The 19,406-nt window shown below is 45.0% G+C and overlaps 1 protein-coding gene across 7 annotated transcripts; it reads left to right on the forward strand.

Moving 5' to 3' along the window:
• Positions 1 to 1,339: 1,339 nt before the first annotated feature.
• Positions 1,340 to 19,281, forward strand: zgc:66447 (SLAIN motif-containing protein-like). 7 transcript variants are annotated; one of them, XM_024399081.2, is made up of 9 exons: positions 1,340 to 1,420; positions 2,947 to 3,629; positions 9,851 to 10,005; positions 12,958 to 13,089; positions 15,913 to 16,053; positions 16,378 to 16,707; positions 16,910 to 17,053; positions 17,689 to 17,956; positions 18,162 to 19,281. In XM_024399081.2, exons 2-9 carry the CDS (start codon positions 2,962 to 2,964, stop codon positions 18,226 to 18,228), a joined length of 1,905 nt encoding a protein of 634 aa, XP_024254849.1. In that variant the 5' UTR covers positions 1,340 to 1,420; positions 2,947 to 2,961; the 3' UTR covers positions 18,229 to 19,281. The 7 variants fall into 7 exon arrangements, with proteins under 7 accessions (XP_024254849.1, XP_024255109.1, XP_024255242.1 ...); XM_024399261.2 differs by lacking the exon at positions 1,340 to 1,420 and adding an exon at positions 2,137 to 2,373 and having other exon boundaries at positions 9,851 to 9,990; XM_024398942.2 differs by lacking the exon at positions 1,340 to 1,420 and adding an exon at positions 2,138 to 2,373.
• The last annotated feature ends 125 nt before the right edge of the window (positions 19,282 to 19,406 follow it).

The following is a 19,406-nucleotide window of genomic DNA, read 5'->3' on the forward strand; positions in this document are numbered from 1 at the left end:
GGAAGGAAACCGCTCAGGGATTTCACCATGAGGCCAATGGTGACTTTAAAACAGTTACAGAGTTTAGTGGCTGGGATAAGAGAAAAATTATGAGTAACTAGAAAGTTGTAGTTACTCCACAATACTAACCTAATTGAAAGAGTGAAAAGAAGGAAGCCTGTACAGAATACAAATAATCAAAAACATGCAATAAGGCACTAAAGTTAAACTGCAAAAAATGTGGCAACGAAATTAACTTTATGTCCTGAATACAAAGCGTTATGTTTGGAGCTAATCCAATACAACACATCACTGAGTACCACTCTTCATATTTTCAAGCATGGTGGTGGCTGCATCATGTTATGGGTATGCTTATCATCGGTGGGGACAAAGGAGTTGTTTAGGATAAAAAGAAACTGAAAAGAGTTAAGCACAGGCAAAATTCTAGAGCAAAACCTGTTTCAGTCTGCTTTCCAACAGACACTGGGAGACAACCCCTTTTAGCAGGACCATAGCCTAAAACACAAGGTCAAATATACACTGGAGTTGCTTACCAAGGTGACATTGGATGTTCCCGAGTGGCCTATTTAGTTTTTAATTAAATTGTCTTTAAAATCTATGGCAATACTTGAAAAGGGCTGTCTAGCAATGATCAACAACCAACTTGACAGAGCTTGAAGAATTTTTAAAAAGAATAATGTGCAAATATTGTACAATCCAGGTGTGCAAAGCTCTTCGAGACTTACCCAGAGACACCCTCAGCTGTAATCACTGCCAAAGGTGATTCTAACATGTATTTACTCAGGGGTGTGAATACTTATGTAAACTTGATATTTCTGTATTTCATGATCCCATATTTATGGGGGTTATCTAGCCACAATAAGACTTTTTTATTTACTTTTGAACAGAAAAGTCCCCCCTCTCATCTTTACTTTGAATCCAGACCATAACAGCTCATATAGTGAAGAATAGGATGGGATACAAACACAGTAACATGTGCTGAAGCCTACTTATTAGTACATGTTCTCACAGGTTTCACCCTCTCTCTCTGCCTTCACTTTGGGAACCCAACCCAGTATTCTTCCACTAGATCAACATCAGGTCTCTGCCCAGGGCTTGTTTCTGGTCGTAGGCTACTAACTCATATAGCTCTATTATCTACAGGTACAATTCAATAAGTGAAGCATGTTTATTACCATGAGAATCACTGTTGCAACAGAAGTAAGGGTTCTGCAGAACTTGAGCAATGATGGTATGTGTGTGTATTGGCACAGATAAAGAGAGGTGTTGCATCACAATACTACAGAGGAGTTTTTTCATTCAGTTAGTTTATGTTCCCCATTCACAGCTCCTGTAGTTTGTTATGTTGAAGACAGGTTATTTGGATAATTATAAGTATTGTGGTAGATTAGATGTCTTGGAATGTTTGGTGTTGTACTAGGTATGTAATCTACCATGAGAGTAAATGAGATGTCTTGGAATGTTTGGTGTTGTACTAGGTATGTAATCTACCATGAGAGTAAATGAGATGTCTTGGAATGTTTGGTGTTGTACTAGGTATGTAATTTACTCTCAAATTGACTGACAATTTTGTGGCCAAAGAGTGTATAGTACTGATGACAGGGCTGCGTTAAGTATGCCAGAAAGGAAACTGTACTGTACTGAATGACCAGTTGACAAACGCTGTAATTATGGTGGTTCAGAGGGCGATTACTCTATAGTGTGCTGCAAGTGTTCTGCAATTTGAAATATTCACACCCAGAGCAACGTTTTTACTTATTTATTCTAAATACATGGTTCTGGTCATGCCCATATTGATCAGGCCACACCTCGCCACACCCACCAAACGGGAGCAAACGTACCTCAAATACTGTTGAAGAACGGTTCTCATCGTTTTGGGGAAACGTGTCGTTTCATTTCAAATCGTCACGCAACGTAGAAAACGTTGAAGCGAACTAGATGCACCTCAGCTGTGACATTGGGTTAGTTTTTCTTACCCCGTTTATTTGGCGACCTCTAGCGCACGAGAAGAAAACGACATGCAATACCTGGAGTAGCCTGTAGGTGGCAGCAAATACCGTGTTAATGTCAGTTAGGGGGCGGGATCAATGCTCTGATTGGGTCAACTGGAGTCCCTCAAAGCTGGCAAAACATAGCTGCTTAGTTACCTATCTTTACTAACTAGCCAGTTATAGGCTAACAGGGACATGGCTTAGCGTGCTTCGAGCTATTACATCGATAATCATATATTTTTCTTACATACATCTCATTTACTTAAAAAAAAAATGTATTCCTTGTAAACGTACTTGATTAATGCAAACTCGTGCATTGGATTTATCGGGCTAATTCGAGCATTTCTTGACAACACGGCTCATCTCAACCGGTGAAGCCAAGGTAGGTTTGTTATGTTTAGCTAGCGCTTTAGCTTGGTGGCTGGCTAATCAACAGTTCTCTTGGAAATGCATCGATGTAAGGACAATGATCTATTGGCTTGCATGATAAATTATATAAAAGCATGTGTTTTAATGTCAGTTTGATCTAATTAGCTAGCAACAATTGGCAACTAGACGCTGCACTTATCTTTAGCTGCAAATGTTGGCGGCATTCAATGAAACTGAATGTGAGTGGGGGGAGATGCGGTTTGTGCCCGCTGTTAGCCTACAATTTGTCAGCCTTCGTAGCTTCGGCCGTTATTTCTTCACTCATCATGGCAGCGTTATTCATTATAAACATGGGAGTTTGTTAGTTGATGTAGCCAGAAAATATATTCAACTGCCGTCTATTGGCTTTTATTGGCATGTAAACGTAAAGAAGTAACTAGCTCTGATCAAATGGATTAGTTATCGCACCACGATGAGCTTGCAGTTTGGGTGTTTGTTCGGATGATTGCTTATCTCAAAACAGTGATTTCAATTGTTTGTTTCTTACGCGAGCTGCTGATCGAGACATTCGTTTATCTTCCCCTAGCAGAACAGCGGCGACATGGTAGTTCCGGACAGCGCCGGTGAGGTCCAACCGGCAGGCAATGACTGTACCGGGGGTCTCATGAAGACGTCCCAGCAAAGCTATGAGGAGGAGCAGGAGCTAGCAGGGGTGGAGTTGGAGGAGGTACGTAAGCTCCAGGAGCTCATTCGAAGACTCGAGGTCCAGAATCAAACACTCCGCAACAGGGGAGACAGTAAGAATCTACATCTCAGAGGAGCGACCACCACAAACAGTAACCTCACAACCAGTACCAACATCAATGAGAGAATCTCTTCCAGCGAAGAGGTTACCAACACCAACTCCCCTCTCAGGTTGGGGAGCAGTGGAAGCTGTGGAACGGAAGTAGGCAGCAGCAGTGACTTGGAGCTGTCCCCTCCTCAGGACAGTAGTAGCAGTGAGGATATCTCCCCGCTCCCTGCAGCTAACCGGATAGAGGATGCGGATGGTGGATTGTGTGCAGGCTTTCTAACCCTGCCGTGCGGGAATGGACCAGGACCGGCACCGACCCAGGGGCTAAGCACAACCCCAGAGAGTCCCTCTCTGGACAGTTATGAGTCTGAGACCCTGGCGGAGAGCGACTCGGGGGTGGACCCGTTGGCCCTGGATGAGGTTGATGTTCTGGACCTATGGGAGGACCTTGCAGAGGTGGATGACGAGGACAGCTGGTAGGTACCATGGGGATAGGAGCGAGACAAAGGAAGCATCTGAAATTCCAACCTATTTCCTATAAAGCTAATGCAGTACTTTAAACTGGGGCCTGCATAAGGCTCTGCTCAAAAGGAGTGCACTATATAGGGAATAGAGTGCCATTTCAGATTCAGTCAAATATCCTCTGCACACTGTTTGTAAGGACTCCTACCTTTTTATTTTCTATGCTCCGATCATAAAGGGTCTTGGTCAGCTTCTTAGTCTACGGTCCCTTCCTCATCTGCTGTGTATCTGCAGATTCTGCTCTGTTCAGATGAAACTTATTCCCAGTAGACACTAGGACACATTCTGATCGCTGCAGATGGAGGAGAGGAACACATGGAGACGTCTCTTCACTAGTCTCCACCCCCACATGTTGCTGTGGAGACATCTGTTTACCACTGTCTCCAGGTGTCAGCGTGATGTCGTGTGTGTGGGATGAGTTTGTGTTCACACTCAGGGTGATGGAAGACCCTATAGCCAGATGAGTCATTATGTTACTGTTCTGTTGAACCTTTCACTCTCATAAGTATAGGCACTATGACTGCCACCTTTAGTCATACCAACATCCCAAATGGCACCCTATTCCCGTTACAGTGCACTACTTTTGACCAGGGCCCTAGTGCACTATGTAGGGAAAAATGTACTGTTTGGGACGTGGCCCTAGGTTGGAGGTGGGTCTCTGCTGTGGCAGTTGGCCTGGTTTCCGTGATACGCAACAACCAGAGGAAAACATGCAGATTTGATGCAGCTGAGCTAGCAGGCCTTTAGATGGAAATATCTGTGCGCTGCTTCTGTCTTGGAAATGCTCTGCTTTGTGGGCTGTATAAAATGGGCACTGACAGGCAGTGCCTCTGATCACGGAATCTATGTGACTGGGAGAGAGAAAAGAGGGGTTAGTGTGGAGAGAGAGGATGGGTAGTGACTGGGAGGGAGACTGAAATGGACAGAGAGGGAGAGGGGCCACTGTTGTCGCTGGGCGAGGGGCAGCCAGCCAGCCAACGTGATTTACTCTGGGCACTGTGTGCGCTCAGCAGCAGTAGTGATTTTCTCCTCTGACATGAATACCCAGAGAGGGAGGAGGAGGCTTGAGCGCAGAGCAAGAACTATTGCAGCACAGCTGGGCCTCTCAACGGCCGAGGAGACATGGGTCCTATTCACTAGGCACCCAACTGAATAAAATGGACTGAAACTTGTCCAATAAGAAAGGTGCTTGTTTTCCATTTTTAAAGCATTTTGCTATGGTGGGCCCTAATACACACGGCCTTTGGGCCCTAATACACACGGCCTTTGGGCCCTAATACACACGGCCTTTGGGCCCTAATACACACGGCCTTTGGGCCCTAATACACACGGCCTTTGGGCCCTAATACACACGGCCTTAATATAATACACACATTTAGTCTCTAATAAATAATGAAATATGTTCAATTTGGTTTAAATAATGCAAAAACAAAGTGTTGGAGAAGAAAGTAAAAGTGCAACATGTGCCATGTAAGAAAGCTAACGTTTGTTCCTTGCTCTGAACATGAGAACATATGAAAGCTGGTGGTTCCTTTTAACATGAGTCTTCAATATTCCCAGTTAAGAAGTTTTAGGTTGTAATTATTATAGGACTATTTCTCTCTATACCATTTGTATTTCATATACCTTTGACTATTGTGTGTTCTTATAGGCACTATTATATTGCCAGCCTAATCTCGGAAGTTGATATGCTTAGTCATAAACAGCGCTGTGCTTCAAGCATTGCGAAAAGCTGCTGGCAAATGCAGGAAAGTGCTGTTTGAATGAATGCTTACGAGTCTGCTGCCTACCACCACTCAGTCAGATTGCTCTATCAAATCATAGTCTTAATTATAATATAATAACACACAGAAATACGAGCCGTAGGTCTTTAATATGGTCAAATCCGGAAGATATCGTTTAGAAAACAAAACGTTTATTCTTTCAGTGAAATACGGAACCGTTCTGTATTTTATCGAACGGGTGGCATCCCTAAGTTTAAATATTGATGTTACATTGCACAACCTTCAATGTTATGTCATAAGTAAAATTCTGGCAAATTAATTATGGTCTTTGTTAGGAAGAAATGGTCTTCACGCAGTTCACAACGAGCCAGGCGGCCCAAACTGCTGCATATACCCTGACTCTGCTTACACTGAACGCAAGAGAAGTGACACAATTTCAGGCACCTCATTGATTATGTGCACTGCAGGACAAGCTAGTTAAACTAGTAATATCATCAACCATGTGTAGTTAACTAGTGATTAGGTTATGATAAGTTTAATGTTAGTTAGCAACTTATGGCTCCTTGCTGCACTCGCGTAACAGGTGGTCAGCCTGCCATGCAGTTTCCTCGTGGAGTGCAATATAATTGGCCATAATCGGCATCCAAAAATGACGATTACCGATTGTTATGAAAACTTGAAATGGGCCCTATTTAATCGGTCGACCTCTAGCCCTAATACATACAGCCATAGGTAGTCCAATAGCATGACTTGACTTATTGCTTCATACTTGGCGAAGTTCAAAAGAGTGTGTGTGAGATGAGCCAAGGCTGCAGCATTTTCCACAACCAGAGAAGTGGAAACAAGGCATTAGTGTTCCTTTGTTTATCCCACATTATTATTATTATTTTATTTTTTTACTTTTATTTAACTATGCAAATCAATTAAGAACAAATCGCTGCTCAGGGCTTCTACTACTGCTGTCTCTGTCGCTGCTCAGGGCTTCTACTACTGCTGGCTCAGTCGCTGCTCAGGGCTTCTACTACCGCTGGCTCAGTCGCTGCTCAGGGCTTCTACTACCGCTACTACGGTCGCTGCTCAGGGCTCAGTCGCTGCTCAGGGCTGGCTACTACCTACTGCTGGCTCAGTCGCTGCTCAGGGCTTCTACTACGCTGCTGGCTCACTGCTGTCTCTGTCGCTGCTCAGGGCTTCTACTACTGCTGGCTCAGTCGCTGCTCAGGGCTTCTACTACTGCTGGCTCAGTCGCTGCTCAGGGCTTCTACTACCTGCTCAGGGCTACTACTGCTGTCTCTGTCGCTGCTCAGGGCTTCTACTACCGCTGGCTCAGTCGCTGCTCAGGGCTTCTACTACCGCTGGCTCAGTCGCTGCTCAGGGCTTCTACTACCGCTGGCTCAGTCGCTGCTCAGGGCTTCTACTACTGCTGGCTCAGTCGCTGCTCAGGGCTTCTACTACCGCTGGCTCAGTCGCTGCTCAGGGCTTCTCTACCGCTGGCTCAGTCGCTGCTCAGGGCTTCTACTACCGCTGGCTCAGTCGCTGCTCAGGGCTTCTACTACTGCTGGCTCAGTCAGGATTTGCATCATTCAAATGATCATCTCACTCTCTTCAAATGAATGTCAACCCTGTACTGCTGTTGCTGTCTAGTCTGGGTTCTTCTGTGGTGAAGGAGGAGCTTGGCTTGTTTACCAGAATTAAATGAACAGGATTGGATTACCTCAAAATGTTTAATGGCAGACTGCTAATTCCAAGTGAGTCCATCTTCATTTAATTTCCCCTCTGTACACCACCATGTTCATCTGGACATGAGGCTTGTGTGTGTTTGCCAAGTTCAGGGTGTTTAATTTTTTTTTTTAAAGTTTGAACTATTATGCGTTTGTTTTAGCTGTACCATTTTGTACAGTATTGTCCGACACAAACGGGTACCATATTGTATTCCTGGTAGCTACTTTAGCAGCTGATCTGTGGATTAACAACCCAAAGCAGCAAGGCCTTGTTCTCTCTACCACATTATTAACCAGTCTGTATGAGCCCCAGGTGGTTATCACTACTACAACATTAAATAAATAATCTGCCCAGGCATGGACCCCTAAGCTGCTTTGGGCCGGTGGCTAGGGCTCAGGACTGAGTCGTAAGTGGCACCCTGTTCCCTTTATGATGCACTACTTTCAACCAGAACCCTATGGTTGTAGTGGATTACATAGTGAATAGGGTGCCATTTGGGCTAGAGGCTGGATGGCTGCTGCTGGGGCCTAAACTTCTTTGGGGGGGCTTAGGGTGCATGTGATCCATCATGGACCTTCTGCTTCTAAAAACATTTACTGAGAGGTATGGAGAATTCTGGGAATCTGTGGGGGTTGAGTCTAGAAGTAACCCGGATGTCCAAGGAACAAGCCAAGAAATGGGACACTAGCTACGGTGAACAAAAGTGTCCAATGTCCATGCATGAGCGCTTTGTTTTGTGTGCAGATGATGGCGTGCCTACCAGTATTTATATTTAGCTCTATGTATAAAAACAACAACAAATGGTCCATTTACCAAAAGATCTGCCCTTAGTCACTCAGCACTTCAACTGTAGCTCTGTGTATCAAATGATCTGACTGTTAAACAACTGGCCTAGGTAACTAGGCCTACTACTTAGCATCGGCCACCGCTGGTCAGCTCTCCAATTACTAGAACGAAACTGTTCCAGGATCAAGTTCTGACTTTAGAGACCTGACTGACTGCTGAAACATCTGGAGTGAGGGACCTGACTGGCTGCTGAAACATCTAGTGAGAGACCTGACTGGCTGCTGAAACATCTAGTGAGAGACCTGACTAGTGAAACATCTGTAGTGAGGGACCTGACTGACTAGTGAAACATCTGTAGTGAGGTACCTGACTAGTGAAACATCTGTAGTGAGGGACCTGACTGACTGCTGAAACATCTGTAGTGAGAGACCAGACTGACTGCTGAAACATCTGTAGTGAGGGACCTGACTGACTGCTGAAACATCTGTAGTGAGGGACCTGACTGACTAGTGAAACATCTGTAGTGAGGGACCTGACTAGTGAAACATCTGTAGTGAGAGACCAGACTGACTGCTGAAACATCTGTAGTGAGAGACCAGACTGACTGCTGAAACATCTGTAGTGAGGGACCTGACTGACTGCTGAAACATCTGTAGTGAGGGACCTGACTGACTAGTGAAACATCTGTAGTGAGGGACCTGACTGACTACTGTCTTCATTGTTGCTGGTCCCAGTGGGATAGAGGGCTTGTCTTTTGTGTTTGTCCAATGGGAAGATTAGCCCAAGTTGATTACTCAAAAACCAGTTAGCACAGCCAGGCCTCTTTTGTGTGTGTGTTTTGGCGGCTCAAAGCATTCTCCCATGTGACCCGGATCAAACGTCCTAACGAACTTGGCAGTTTGCGCAGCACTTTTTTCAAGGAGAGGGACTTAAACAATCACTTCTACTTGGCTGCTTTACTTCACATGTACTCAAACAGTTAAAGCAATGCAAGACGATCAGGCCCAGCGCTGATGTTCAAGACGATCAGGCCCAGCGCTGGTGTTCAAGACGATCAGGCCCAGCGCTGGTGTCAGTTGAGATCATCACCTTTATTGTGTAGTAAACTAGGCACATTGTCTACAGTAGGCTAGACGTGCTGTAGATGTGCCTATTTCAGACAACTCATGCAGTAGAAGGTAATGCATAGTGATTGCTGGGAGAGGACAGTACAGCAGAGCCCTCATTAGGAGATGGGGTCATACACAGGCCACAGTGCTGCTGATATTGCTACTGTGGAAGGAAGAGGTAATACTGCCAGGTGTGGGCTGAGCACAAACCGCACGGCTGTGGACTGTGGTTATTGCCCGGGAATCCGGGATAGGCTAGAATGGGCAGAACTAAATGGGTTGAGATGGAGTGGTGACCGTCTAGGATTGGATAAAAGCATGGTTTAGCCTTATGGCAATGCCTTATGTATGTAACAAAGACATGCTGTATGTTGAAACAAGTGGAGTCTATTTCTAGTATTAGGTGATTAGTGGTATGAAGGATAACGAGTTTGTGTGTGGTTGTTCCACCAATGCGCAAGACTAGAAGACAGGCCTCCTGCAAACATTCCCACATAGTACAAGTTATTAAATGTGTAACTCGCAAGCCAGAGAACCATTAATGCTGTTTTCTTATCCCACTGTTCTGCTGTTCGCTTGACTGCAGTCTGGATGAACAGGCTTTGAGGCTTTGCAAAATGTAAATTGCCTCTTTTTCTCTTTCTGTCCCTCCCTCTTGCTCTCTCGCTCTCTCCATCCACCACCTCCTTTCTCATCCTCTTCCTTTCATTGCTGCCTGCCTCATTATCCACCACATCTCTCCTTTCTCTCGGCTTTATCTCCTTTCTCCTCCCCACCCTCTCTCTATCGCTTTTAAATATATATAAACAAATTATTCTCTCCCTCGTCTCTCTGCAGGTTGTATGTCTCCCCTAAGAAGCAGGTAGTTGCTGAGCCCAGGCCTGAGTCTCCTCTGAAGTGGTGTCGGAAGGTTCTGGACCACCCCAGCCCAGAGACGGAGGTGGCCTGTCGCACCCTGCTCAACCGTCTCGACCAGAGTACACACCTACCTAGTAACCTTGATAATAACCTTATAATGATCATATACCAACTCTAAAGTAACTATACTATAGTAACCACAGTCACCTTATACTAACCATGTAATAACCATATACAATAACCTTATAGTAATCCTATAATAACCATATACAACCTTTTGATAACCTTACATTAACATTATAACAACCCTGTAGGAACCCTTCTACAATAACATTGCTTCCTCCTTGTGCCCAGTAACCCTATACCAACAGTACCGGTGCAAAGTAATGCTCCTGTCCAACACCCAATAACCTCATAACAAGCAATAAACAAATAAAACAAGATGAGCTTGCCACTGACTAACAGTGAATGCAGTCATATCACATTACCTGAGGCAATAACCAGTACAGCCTCCTATCCAATAACATAATGTTATGACTATAACTATTGTTCCCTGAAGGAGGGAAACAAGGTGCAACATACTATTGGGAGTCTCACTCCAGCAACTTCAGTTGAAGGATCTACAAACATGCCTGACATGGCCAATGAAATCTGCGCCTCTCTGGAAGCCCCCTGTTCCACAGGTTATAAGTGTGAGGCTTGGATTCGGTCCTTGATTTCTATACCACTGTTCACCGAGCCCAGGAACAGGCGGTGTGGGGCCAAACGGTTGTACCTCATTTCCCGTCCTTCAGGGAACAGGAGTTATAGTCATAACGTTATGTTCCCTTTGTCAGGCATCTTTGGTACAACATACTATGGGGAAAATATAATCACACCCCAACGTTATGGTGAGATCACAAGAACATTTTCTGCTGATAATGACTTAACAAAAGTTTTGTCAATCATGAGAAATTCTATAAATAGGAGTGGACATATTGATTGATTGAAATCAGCTTTTATTGCTGGGGGTTTGATATGGCCCAGGCCTATACACTAGCACACGGATACTTACAGCAGATGTGCTCTTATTAAAGGTAATTGTAGAGTCTTCCTGCCTCCGAGGCACTATGACACTACTGTCAACCGATCATCAATATGTCCACACCTACTGTATGTATAGAGTTTCTCTCAATCTCCACAAAACAACTTGTCGTGATTATGAGAAAATGTATGATCTTGGCATAACGAGGGAATGTTTTGATTCACGCGTCTTCTCTGGACCTCATTTTTGTGAGTGCAGATTTATTTGGGTCATGGTTGCGCCGTTACTACAGTGAAAATGGCTTCTAGCCCAACCAGGTCAAAAGGTCTGACCCCATATTACCGCCGCAACGTTTTAATCTTCCTATAGCGGATCGCCGGTACCGCGTTTGACGTTCATAAACCATGTCCTGGGCCATTCTAAAGGTACTTGCGTGCAGTTAACTATTTGTTTACACTTCGTTCAGTCATGTTACCTCGTTAGCTAGCTAACAACCTGGTTACTTTGCTAGTACATGTTACCTCATTAGCTAGCCAACAACCTGGTTACTTTGCTAGTATACGCAAACATCTGGGAGAAAGGGGATCAATGATCATAGCAATGAACAAACCTGACGTTTTTCGAGACAGTGTACATTTGTCAATGTGATGCATCTCAATAGGGAAATTGTGATTTTGCACAATGTAGAAACCTAATAATCTACAAAATGACTTTGTAATTTCAATGACATGTATTCCTATGGACATGTTTTGCTTTTATAATAAACTGTCTTAAGTGTTACATGTTTTCTAATGCAGGTGTGCTTCAAAAGTAGCTAGATTCTATACAGGCCCCATTTATATGCTGCTTCTCAATCCCTATTTTTTTATCTTGTGCTCCTAACCTAGAGAATCCCGGCAACTCCGCCACCACCAGTAGTTTACCAGTGTTAGATCCAGCAGCACACCCCCATTCATTCATTATTTATCCGGTGTGCGTCTGGTCCTTCTTGCAGCTACTGAACAACCAAGCCATTCACACCTGACCAGGGCCTGGCTCAATGACCACGAGATGTCCTGGTGTAGAGGCTGGCTGTTGGGTTGGATTACCTTGCCCTGTGACGGATCGCTGTGTTCTGGTGCAAATACCTCTGTCAGGCCATGAAACTACCCACTTTAGAAGTGAAACGTTGACATGCACACCACCGTGCTGCTCATTGGGTGGTACAGGAGAATACAGCCCCAGAGTTGACTTCATTGTAGAAAAGATCAAAGAGAACTCCTGCGCTCAATGTATTACATCAGCTACCCACTGGCACAGGCAGCCGGCAAATATAGGAAATCATTCACTAGGCTATAACCTACCCCATAGATATGAGTTATGTTATATAAGTGTGATATTGGAGAGTTTCACCCTGCCACACTTGATGTAGCCAATGGCAAACAATACTGCTTCCTGGAGGAAGTAAATAAAAAATATAGGAACCAGTACCTTAGGAATAATGACCTACCATAGCCTCATTGCTACCTCTAGATCACCCTTATAGGCTACGAGAACAGTTTCACCCTCCCAAACTTGTGTTTTGGCCCATTGGCTCCAGCAATGAGTCGGAATGAAGGTAGTGGCCAACAATGACGCTGTGTGAAGTTGGTAAATAATATAGACACCATTGTTAGCTCTTCATAAGTATAGGACAGTAAGTTCTAAAAGTCTTTTTGTGCAGGTACAGACATGGTCCCACCTTAAGGTCTTGGAAACATCATCTGTCCTACTAAATACAAAATCAATGCCTTTAGTTTCGACTCGCTCTTTTGCAACAGTTTTTAAAATGAACCAGCCACGGCCGACCATTTTGAAACGACGATGAAAGTTGCTCTTTTGATCAGGAATTATTTGTAAAGTTTTTGTACACTTCAGAATCAGTACCTAAAGAACTGGTAAAGAAATCCTGAGCGCACACTTCCACCCGACTGTGTTTTATTTGTCTACAAGGTCACGATACAGGTTGCCTTTTAAACGGTGCCCTGACTCCTGTTTATGTAACTGTGTGTGTCCTTTCCTGTCTCCTCCTGTGTGCCTTTAGCATCTCGTTGGAGGAACATCTACAGCAGCTCTGGTCAGATGGGGGAGGCTGGCTCCTCTGGCTCTGGGCTCCTCTCTCCTGGGTACCACAACAAATCCACTAACAAAATCCTACTAACCAGTGGTGGCTCAGGTACGCATGATATTAATACACCACGTGCTGCTTTACCTTCAGCTGCTCTCTCTCTCTCTCTCTAGTGTGTTTAACAGTGTTGGTGGAACTAAACATTAAAGTAGTATCAGATTAAAAATAACTTAAGTTCTTAAGACTACCCTCCCGAGTGGCACAGCGGTCTAAGGCACTGCAGCACTTAAGGCGTCACTACAGATCCTGGTTCAATAGCAGCCGACCTCAACTGGGACCTACCTCCAGGTAGGGGAGGGTTTGGCCGGCCAGGGTTGTCCTTGTCCCAATGCGCTCTAGCGACTCCTGTGGCGGGACGGGTGCATGAACGCTGACACGGTCGCCAGTTGTACTGTGTTTCCTCCGACACATTGGTGTGGCTGGCTTCCGGGTTAAGTGAGCAGTGTGTAAAGAAGCAGTGCGGCTTGGCGAGGTCGTGTTGCAGAGGATGCACGGCTCTCGACCTTCATCTCTCCCGAGTCCGTACGGGAGTTGCAGCGACGGGACAAGACTGTAACTACCACTTGGATACCACTAAATTGGGGAGAAAAGGGGGTAAAAAATAATAATATTAGTACCCGTCAAAAGTTTGGACACAGTCATTCAAGGGTTTTTCTTTATTTTTACTATTTTCTACATTGTAGAATAATAGTGAAGACATTAAAACTATGAAATCACATGGAATCATGTAGTAACCAAAAAAGTGTTAAACAAATCAAAATGTATTTTAGATTCTTCAAAGTAGCCACCTTTTGCATTGATGACAGCTTTGCAACACTCTTTGCATTCTCTCAACCAGCTTCATGTGGAAGGCTTTTCTAGCAGTCTTGAAGGAGTTCCCACATGCTCAGCACTTGTCGGCTGCTTTTCCTTCACTCTGCGGTGATTGTGGAGGCCAGGTCATTTGATGCAGCACTCCATCATTCTCCTTCTTGGCAAAATAACCCTTACACAGCCTGTAGGTGTGTTTTGAATCATTGTCAAACAAATGATAGTCCCACTAAGTGTAAACCAGATGCGATGGTGTATCGCTGCAGAATGCTGTGGTAGCCATGCTAGTTAAGTGTACCTTGAATTCTAAATAAATCACTGACAGTGTCACCAGCAAAGCACCATCACACCACCTCCATGCTTCACAGTGGGAACCACACATGCGGAGATCATCCATTCACCTACTCTGCGTCTCAGAAAGACACGGCGGTTGGAACCAAAAATCTCAAATTTGGACTCATCAGAACATAGGACAGATTGTGTGTGTTTCTTGGCCCACGCAAGTCTTTGTGAGACGCAGAGTAGGTGAATGGATGATCTCTGCATGTGTGGTTCCCACTGTGAAGGATGGAAGAGGTGTGGGGGTGCTTTGCTGGGAACACTGTCTGTGACTTATTTAGAACACTTAACCAGCATGGCTACCACAGAATTCTGCAGCGATATACCATCCCATCTGGTTTGCGCTTAGTGGGACTATCATTTGTTTTTCCACAGGACAATGATTCAAAACACACCTCCAGGCTGTGTAAGAGCTATTTGACCAAGAAGGAGAGTGATGAAGTGCTGCATCAGATGACCTGGCCTCCACAATCACCCGACCTCAACCCAGTTGAGATGGTCTGGGATGAGTTGGACCGCAGAGTGAAGGGAAAGCAGCCAACAAGTGCTCAGCATATGTGGGAACTCCTTCAAGGCTGTTGGAAAAGCATTCCAGGTGAAGCTGGTTGAGAGAATGCCAAGTGTGCAAAGCTGTCTTCAAGGTAAAGGGTGGCTACTTTAAAGAATCTAAAATATATATTTTGATATGTTTAAGACACACCCAAGCGATTTTGGAACTTTTCATGTTGAAACACAATATTCCATGTATAAATCGAGTCATCTGGACACCTGGACCAGCTTTTGAGATGTTCCTTTTGTTAAGTAAATCAGGTGATGAATGAGCTGAAAGGGAGACTGGAGTAGGACTTTAAAGTAACAGGTTTGTAACAAGTGTTTTGTTTTAAATGTTTGTTTATAATGTTTGCTGTTTTTTCTGGAAAGTTTTCAAAGGGTTATTCTCCTCAACTCCACGTAAAGGGTCAAAGGTTGGATCTATTGTGTATATTGGCCTTCTACAGCAACGATGCTGAATGGTATCTTATGTTATGCATTGATGATCATTTCACAACTAATGGCATTTACAGGCATGTTTTGCAGAGTGGTGTGGATATCAAATACTTTGGCCCTTAGCGATACTGGGAAAACAAACGTTTGATCTTCTCAAGGTGTGGGTGGCGCTATGTAAACCAACACAATGCTTATGTTATGATGAACACAGACTGTAAATAACACTCTTTGCATGAAGTATGTAAATGCTTTGCTTGCTGGTGACTCCTCCTAATCCCATCTGTTATATAACCAAACACCCTGGATTATGTTGCCTCTTTTTCAGTTTGAATGAAGTGTGTGTTTCAGTTTGAATGAAGGGTGGGTGGTTGTGTGTGTCAGACGATGGCCTTGCTGATGCCTAGTAGAAACATCATGCTTCTAGCTGTCCTCAGCGCTGTCTATACTAATACAGTAGGACAGACAGGGAAGTCAGGATTTCTAAATATCTCTTCCCATAATGCAGGCCTGGTCCAGAAACAATTTCCTAGCTCTATAGTGTTCTCAGGTCTACATACACGGAGATTATTACTGGACCAGTCTCTGATTAGACTAATAAAGAGAATTGACTACTGTATGGATAATGTATAGTTGCATAGTTGTCCTTGGTTTTCAGGTTGTATTATAGTCCTTATTTTTATCCCTCAAGGGGCTGTTGTGGATTATATCTAAATCATGGTGTTACTGTTTTTCCAGGCTACATGAGTATGTACTCTGCTCTGAGTTCCCAGTCGTCTGTAGACAGTGAGCTGAGTACCTCAGACGACTCCATCACCATGGGTTACAAGCTACAGGACCTCACTGATGTCCAGATCATGGCCCGCCTACAGGAAGAGAGTGAGTGGTGTTGTGTAGAATAAGGACTGGTGATAATGTATTTCAGGAAGAGGGTGAATGGTGTGTAGAATACTCTTAAGTCTCTAAAGGGTTACATTGTGCTTGTCAATATGCCACAGATAACTGATAAAGAAGAAGACTGTGAATATGCTCACTCTGTGGTAGTGTGTGCTTAGGGCAGGACTGTGTTTGTAATGTGTGGGTGTGCATGTCTTTCAAAGTTATTGTCCATGTAGATACTAACTACACAAGCCCGTAGACGCTTGTTCTTTCATGTGTATGTCTGTGGCAGCGTCCAGGCTCTGTAACTCTCTCCCCTCTCAGGTCTGAGACAGGACTATGCCTCCAGCTCTGCCTCAGTGTCTCGTCGTAGTTCCTCTGCCTCCCTCCAGTCTCTACGTCGGGGTGGAACCTACAGCGACCAGGAGTTTGATACCTACAGCTTGGAGGATGAGGAGGATGAGTGTTGCTCTCTGCCCCAGCGACGCCTCCGCTACTCCCCCTCTCCCCTGGGCTCGCCCCGCTGCCTCTCCCCCTCACCAGGCTCCCAGGGCCAGGCAGAGTACAGCAGGCTGGGGGCCCCCCGGCAACGCGCTCCACGTCGATCGCTACAGGGACCCGGGCCCGAGCTGCTAAAGTTTGCCAAGACCGAGGGTAGGTGGAGACCGGAGAGAAGTGTTCATGCATCACACACTAACCCGAAAACAAAGCAGTATCAGTACAGTCAGAACTACATGGAATTGTCAGTCAGATGTACTCTGTATCGTTTGAAGACATGACTTATAAATCGATTAGTTCTATAGAACACCGTTTCAGTTCAGTCTTTCTCCAACTCAAACCGTGTGTGTGGTTCCAGAAGAGGTGAGGCACAGCATGCCTAACCTGGCCCCCCGCACCAGCCTGCGTTCCCTGGAGGCGGTCAGGAACAGCCGCAGCATGGAGGCTAACCTCCAGAGCTCTGGCAACCGCATATCTCACCTGCCCCACTCCCCTTCCTCAGGTAACCCTCACCTGGCCTGTACACCTGCCCCTTCCTCAGGTTACCCTCACCTGGCCTGTACACCTGCCCCTTCCTCAGGTTACCCTCACCTGGCCTGTACACCTGCCCCTTCCTCAGGTTACCCTCACCTGGCCTGTACACCTGCCCCTTCCTCAGGTAACCCTCATCTGGCCTGTAAACCTGCCCCACTCTCTCAAGTAGAACTTGATACTGCGTACCCTATCCTGAGAGGCTCAGAGGGAGCCTCTCACATGTCCCCTACTCCCCTCAGGTAACCCTTACTGGTACCTCGCCTGTCTCCCCCCCCCACCCTAAAATCACTAATATTCCTCTGGGTACAGGCAACTAGTCTACAACTCCTCCCTCATTACTGTCCCTCCCTCCCTGGTTATACACCTCAGTTCCACTAATATTCCTCTGGGTACAGGCATCTAGTCTACAACTCTTTTCTGCCACAAATCCTGATGTCATGTATACAGAGAATGTGCTCTTCTCTCTCATTACCTGAATTGTACTGTCATCAGAGCATTGGCATATGAACATGAAATAAGTGAGAAGACCACATGTGTACTACTTTGCAGTGTGGCTGGCACTCTACTAAACCTATCTCATCATGCCCATCACCCCCTCCCCAGGTATGTCATCTAGTCGGATGCGAGGCAGTGGCCAGTCCCCTCTGTCCATGCGGGTCCCTGTCAAAGCCATGGGCTCCATGCCAGGGGCCCGCCAGCCCTCCAGGGTCCTGCCTGTAGTCCAGAGTGGACCCAATGGAGGGGTACGGAGGGTCCAGTCCCCAGGGCCTGCCAATGGGGGAGCCTACCCAGCTGGGAGAGCCTCTACTGGGGGTGGGAGGCAAGCAGCAGCCCCATCCTCCAGGGGAAGACTGGCCCAGACACCTAGAAGGTGATTGACTATTTAGAAATACACATTCAGCATTATGACTTGCGATGATTACTTTTCATAAAGTGAGTTGATAGGAGTGTGATTTTTCAGTACAGTCACTCCGTTGGTTAAACGTTATTACTCCTTATCAGTGGCGGCCACAAACCGTTAGAATGACACTCTTACAGCTATCAAGACTCATGTCATTGTTGTCTTTGTTTGTTAGGTCTATGGGGATGACTAGAACAAATGGCCCAATCTCAAATGAGTCGTGGAGAGACGGCTGTTACTGAGGCAACAAGGAAACTTCCTCCACCTCTCCTGTACCTCACATTTTAGTATAAAAAACATCAACATTGCGTACTGACTCTGAACATACCCCTGTGGGCAACACGAGCTTACTTGCCTCTGAACATACCTCTGTAGGCTGGACCACTGTAGATGAACAGACCTTCCTTGGCATGAAGAACCCTCTCACACCACGGATATACTGGAGAGAGACCGGATAGAAAGTGACTGAGCGCACAAACACACCGTTCTTTCGCTCTAGGGATCTAGACAAAGCTTCCACAAAATATGTTGTTTTTAACTAGTCAATTCCAGTCTATATTTTATGATAGTTGTTGAGAGAAGACTACGGGTTGTTTTTGATGTTCTGTAGATGTACAGAATGGTTGTTATTGAATACTTTGGGTGGACTGTTCTATTGTATGTGAAGTTGAACTCCTAACTGATATGAAGGTGATCTCCTCTTGGGTGTTGCATGATGTTTCTGTTTAGTTTTCTTTCCTCTGAGGACAAAGAAATTTGTTTGTTGCATAATAGCCTTATCAATAGTAAGTCTGTTCTTCCAAGGAACAAACCCCATGTTGATGCGTGTGGGAAGGTTTTTTTGAATGTTTGTGAGTGATTGATTGGTTGTGATTCCTCCTATAAGTGTTGTCTATTTGTGTTTTGCCAAGTCTGACACAACACAACATCTCTGGACCACACTGCCCTTCCATCAAGACCCCCTTAAGAAAATAAAACATGTTATTGTTGGGTTAAATTCTTTGTGCCAAGGTGCATTTCTGATGCTGCAGCACTGTTTCTAAAATCCAATAAAGTACTACTTGTAGTTGAGATACTGTATCCGTTGATTTACCACAGTTGTTTTTACTGCATATCGGTAGGTTAATCTGTTTTGGTTTTTGAATACCACTGTACTAATAAAATGAACTGTTTTATGCACGAAGCAAAGGCCTTATGCCTTTTCTTAGACAACCAGCTATGCACCCTCATGTGGAGTGCCTCTGAAACCAGGAACTGTAATGAAAACGAACAATAAAACCTACCCAGAACTTGAACGTTTACTTTGTTTCTCGTGCAGATGCTCTTCCTCTGTTCAGCATGCATGGACCACAGGTCGATGTGCCGTAGGCTGGAACACATGCTGCTATAAAAAAATATATATATTGTGATTAAAACTCAG

This window comes from Oncorhynchus tshawytscha, linkage group LG21 (genome assembly GCF_018296145.1).
Source record: "Oncorhynchus tshawytscha isolate Ot180627B linkage group LG21, Otsh_v2.0, whole genome shotgun sequence".
Lineage (NCBI taxonomy): Eukaryota > Metazoa > Chordata > Actinopteri > Salmoniformes > Salmonidae > Oncorhynchus > Oncorhynchus tshawytscha.